Source organism: Caenorhabditis briggsae (assembly GCF_000004555.2).
Source record: "Caenorhabditis briggsae complete genome, chrV, whole genome shotgun sequence".
Classification (NCBI taxonomy): domain Eukaryota; kingdom Metazoa; phylum Nematoda; class Chromadorea; order Rhabditida; family Rhabditidae; genus Caenorhabditis; species Caenorhabditis briggsae.
Window position 1 is genome coordinate 16,230,312 of NC_013488.2, and position 5,111 is coordinate 16,235,422.

General features: G+C 33.8%; 2 protein-coding genes across 2 annotated transcripts in view; one reads left to right on the plus strand and one right to left on the minus strand.

Annotated features, from left to right (window-relative positions):
* Positions 1-605: 605 nt before the first annotated feature.
* CBG17102 lies at positions 606-2,132 on the minus strand (the record flags this gene model as incomplete). Its single annotated transcript, XM_002638120.1, has 5 exons — positions 606-668; positions 712-936; positions 982-1,540; positions 1,592-1,777; positions 1,987-2,132. 5 exons carry the CDS (start codon positions 2,130-2,132, stop codon positions 606-608), a joined length of 1,179 nt encoding a protein of 392 aa, XP_002638166.1.
* An 801-nt stretch (positions 2,133-2,933) lies between these two features.
* The window catches only part of Cbr-dkf-2, a gene marked incomplete at both ends in the record, with an annotated part of 50,786 nt that continues 48,608 nt past the window's right edge, over positions 2,934-5,111 (plus strand). Inside the window, 3 exons of the mRNA XM_045238314.1 lie at positions 2,934-2,972; positions 3,021-3,246; positions 3,443-3,506. Of these exons, the coding sequence (XP_045096112.1) occupies positions 2,934-2,972; positions 3,021-3,246; positions 3,443-3,506 (329 nt within the window). The remainder of the gene's footprint in view (positions 2,973-3,020; positions 3,247-3,442; positions 3,507-5,111) is intronic.

A 5,111-nucleotide genomic window follows, 5' to 3' on the forward strand; every position in this document is an offset into this window, starting at 1 on the left:
GAAAGAGGAGATAGATTTTTTCTGTAAAAAACTTTCAAAATGGCTATTTTTGACATTTTTTCTTCCGGAAAAGGATCATACATGAATCTATAATCACTAATTAATTTTTAAGAATCATTTTAATCATCTTCAATCTCCACAAAATCAGATAAAAAATTATGGTTTTAGGCCTGCAATTGTGATCGCGCCAAACTTTTTTTTCTGTTGATCAAAAATTAATTTGCAGTTCGGAATTGTTCTGTGGGAGAGCGTGAACTTTTCAATTTTTTTAAAAAGTTTTAGCTTTCAAACAACACTGTAATGATAAACTAAAATTGGATTTTTATTCAACGAATGATCCAAATCATAGAGATGTGAAAATATCATTTCTCAGATCTTTTTTCGAGAAAATCTTGTTTTATTTATAAGTGGAAAAAACAACAAAAAAAACAATTTTTAACAAGCAGAGTTCAAAACGGAAAGGAAAAAAAACAAAATGTCAATTAAAATGCTAAATTATATAGTTGAACAATAAAAAAAACCGTTGGTAAGCTTATCGGTACACAAAAGAAATTTTTTGGAAAAACAAGAAAAAGGTAAAATGGAAACGAAAACATTAATGATTTTTAGATCCAAAAGCCAGAGTTCAGCAGATAGTCTAAATTGCCACGAATCGTTTCCAATGGAACCTGGAAAAAAAATTATCGATCTTTTTTCTTGAAAAAGTCCTACCTCATCTTGGCTCTCTCCCAGCTCTACAATCTCCTTCTCCACTATTTTCAGTGCTTCGCCAGTAACTTCTTGTCCAAATGGAAGAATTAAAGACAGTTTAATGTGTCTGTATACCGTCTTGAGCGGCGAAAATTTCTCAGTTTGACGAGAATATCGATTTTTGGATCTCTTGATACTTTTGAGCATTGAATCGATAAAACTATTGAAATCCGCCACATTCAGAGTCTGAAAAAATGGAATAAAACGATTCTAGCAACTCTAATCCTTAACCATCTCCTTTTCCTCCATTTTAATCATCTCAATTGCTTGTGACGCCTTCTTCTGAACATCTTCTAGATCACAGTATAGCGCAGTGATTTCAATGTTATTTGCGAGCAATAGAACACGGATTTTTGGTTCTTCTGGATTATTGAGGACTTTTGGAGTGGCATCAGCAAGCAAATCCTCATCCATCATGGTTGATTCTTCGCTATGTTGAGCTCTTGGAACATCTGGAGCCGCGACAAAATCCTCATCCCATTCCTCGATTTTCACTCTTTTTGCACTTTCGGAGGACCAAGAATTCTGAGGACGCTTTTCCGGTTTTCTATCGAAACTTCTCTCGTTCTTCAAAACGGCCACGTCATCTATCTCTTGCTCATCGCGCTCGACGTCATTGACCCTTCCATTGATTGGACCGTTTTGAATTCTGGAATGTTCTGAATCCTGGCTATCAGAGACGTTCCTCACAGATTCATCTTTAGCATCTGATTCTTTTGAATCTGGATTATCACTATTGTCATTTGTATCTTTTGTTGGTTCCGGGTCAGTCGGTTGACTAGGACGAATTCTGAAAATTGAAAAAAAAAACGGAAAAATTTCATAAAATCGATTTTCTCACTCTTTAGATTTATTGGTGGGATCGAATAAGAGTGAACGCTGTCTTTTCGCAGTTAACAATGTTCCTTTAAAGAAATTTTCCTCTTCTTTATGATCAGATGATAAAATGACACTTCCGTCTTCAGAGCGAAAATACGAAATCCGTTTTGCTAGGTCTAGTTTGATAGTACATTTTGCTTCTCGTACTCTGAAAATATTAACGATTTTTGAATTTATAATTGTTTAAATTGTACATTTCTCATCGCTAACTGGGCAGCTAAAAATGAAGACCAAATGCACTTTTTCCAGAAATGTGTATCCTTCGGCAAACAATGTGGATGCAATTCTATTTAATCGTCTGTCAATTCTAAAGAAAAATGCATATTGAAAAATTCACTACAAAAACACAATACTAACGCTCTTTTAAAATCTGAGAGTTCCCTCATGTCCGGCATCTCATTTTTGCATTCTTTGCGCCAAAGCGCTAAGCTCTCTGGATTTTTGTATTCTTTGACGTTTTCCGAAATATATCTGAATGCTTCGTAGTAGCGTTGACATCTCATGATTTTAGGTGTGCTGTGAGCTGAAAAAAACTAGTTTTTTATAGAAATTTTGGGGAATTTTCGCGAAATTTCCAAAATCATAAATTCGAAAAAACAAAAAATTCCAGGTGGAGCCTTGATTAATTTTAAGCCTGTGCCTTTAAGCATACTGTAATATTTTTGGCGGGAGTTTAAAATCGAGTTTGTTTCAAGAATTCATCGAAAAACAATCACTCCCGCATCATTGAACATTTTTCAGTTTAAAAACCATATTCACCCTGCTGCAAACTTAATGATAATCTGTCTTAAAAAATGAATATTGTTCACAAAATCAAAATTCTTTTTAAATTATGTCAAATAAGGATTTCTCACACTCTTATATCGTTTTTTCTTGTTGTGTTTTCAGTTTTCTGATTGAAATAATGAATTTTTTATCATTCAAAACAAGCAAAATTTTCGCAAAAAACAATATTCGCTTCGAAGCCAGTCGACAATTTCCTTATTGCACCTTTGAACTACTGTAGTTTTTTTTTGGCGGGAGTTTAAAATAACCATTTTTTTTCCTGCTTTTCGGCGGGAATTTAAAATATAGTTTTTTTTTGCAAAAATTCGCATTTTCCATCATTCATCAGCTGATAAGAAAGACCTGCCGGGCCGTCATCATCACTGATAAGTTTGCACTTCGCTCCTGACTACTCTTTCGGTTCTTTTCTCTAATTCTCTTTTTTTTTTCTGAAAATCGATTTTCCTTTTTTTTGTTTCAGGGTATATTATAGACGGGAGGTTCCGTCGATTCCGTCGTTCAAAATTGCGGAATTTTTCATGGATGCCAATGATTTTCCGCGCCTTTTCTACACAAGTGTAAGTCGATCAAAAACCTCAAAAAACTAAAAACTTGGGGATTTGCAGATGCCCTCGAGCAGCACTTCAAATCATCGAATCGACCGATTGTCGTCTTCTTCTTCGTCTACTTTTCGTCGTGATGACTTCAGAAGACACTCAACGACGACGTCTTCAGAGAAATTCTCCACAATTTCTATCGGTGAATCTGTGAAATTGGAGGAAGAAAACGGAGAAATCCCAGAAAAATTTGTTCAAGAAGAGGATACTGTAGTGAAGACAGAAGAAACTCGAGGTGATTTTTTTTTGGAATTTTCGAAATTTTCGAAAAAATAATTTCCCAAATTTCATAAGTCATTTCTTGCTCAATTTTTTAAACATCGAATTTTATAAAAACTTTTGAAAAAATCCAATTTTTCAAAAAAAAATTTCAAAAATCTAAAAAATCGAAATTTAAAACATTTTACCCAATTTATAAACTTTTTCTACAGTATCCGACTGTGACTTCTCACTGACATTCTACACAGCTCACGTGACGTCATCTTCGATGCTCAGGTTAGCTTTTTTTATTTTTGGATTAAAATTTTCGAAAATTTCTCTCGATTTTGTAGTGCGAGAAAATCGAAGCGAAGGTCCCACAACGACAACTACAGTAACCTGAAAACATTCGAATTTTTCGGATTTTTTTACTCGACGTTCTCAATAAACTTTATAATTATTTCGAATTTCTGATTTTTAGGTTTCAGATTTTTTCAAATTTTAGAAATAAAAAAAAAAGTTTTGAATTTTTTTTCGATTTTCGGAATTTTTTGATTTTTTAAATTTTAGGATTTTTTTCAGGTAACTGTAATTGTCGTTGTGGGACCTTTAGTTCCAATTTTTTGTGCCAGAAAAATACCAAAATTGTTTTTTTTTCATTAAAAAACAAGAGAAAACGATAAAATTAATGAAGAACTATACGAAAAAATGAGGAAATTTCTTATGAATTATTCTGAAAAATGAGCTTAATTTCCGTCTTTTTCTTCCATTTTTGACCCTTATTTTTCACTAATTCTCTGTATCTCTCTACCCCCAAAAATTCAATTATCCGCCCCATCGGACCGCCCGTATGTCTTTTTTTTTGCTTGTCGAATTGAAATTTCGACTGCTTTTCTTTTCCCTCTCTCTCTCTTTCTGGAAATGTAGCCTCCCCACGGGAGACACTCTCGGCTCTTTATTATTGTTTTCCTCTATATACCGGTGTTCCTTTTTTCCTTTTTTGGTTGGAAAAATTTTTTGGAGCATTTTCTAGCTTTTTTGAGCTGAACACCTTTTTATCACAAAAAATGATAAAAAAATAGCTGAAAAACTGTCAAAACGCATTGAAAGAAAAAGCGAAGAAAAGTAAATTTTGAAAACTACAGTGAGTCTTAAAGGCGCATAACCAATTTTTGTTTTTCACGCTTTGCAGCGAAAAATTAAAAAAAATGTTTTCAAGCAATTTTGTCGGTTTATGCTGACTGATTTTTAGTTTCCGAGAAGAAAAAACAATTTTTACACTAGTTTACAACAAAAAATAACATTTCCCGAATTTCTTAGGCCCGGCCCGGCCCGGAATTTTACAAGTATGAAAAATAGCAAAAATTAAACCAAGACTTATACTGAAAAGAAAAGAAAAGCAAAAAAAAATATTTTTCGAAAATAACAGTAAGGGGGACTCCGACCAAAAATTTTTTTGCATTAAAATGTGTTAAAAGTTATCTGTTCTTCAAATATTATTGCGAAAAAAGGGGGACAAAATCGCGCCGCGCTTATGTAGACCATCGGTCGTCAGGCGCCTTCGCGCCCCCGTAGCTCAGCCGGTAGCGGCGCTGTACCCCTGAGCTGCCTGTCATGAGTTCAACACCTCATGGGGGTTCACTATGCAAAATATTAGGAAAAATTTTTTTGGTGTCTGGCCTCCTTTAAAAATTTCGAAAATTCCTAAAATTCAAAGTTTTCTCAAAACTTCAAGGGTTTCGAGAAAAAAATTCGGGAAAAATGGGTGGAGTTATTGGGCGGAGCCTGAAATTCCAGTGGTAGAAACATGCTGTTTTTGAAAATTTCATACTTGACAAATTTTTTTTGAAAACTGTATTCTGAAATTTCGATTTTTTTTGAAACTCTCAATTTTTCAAAAAA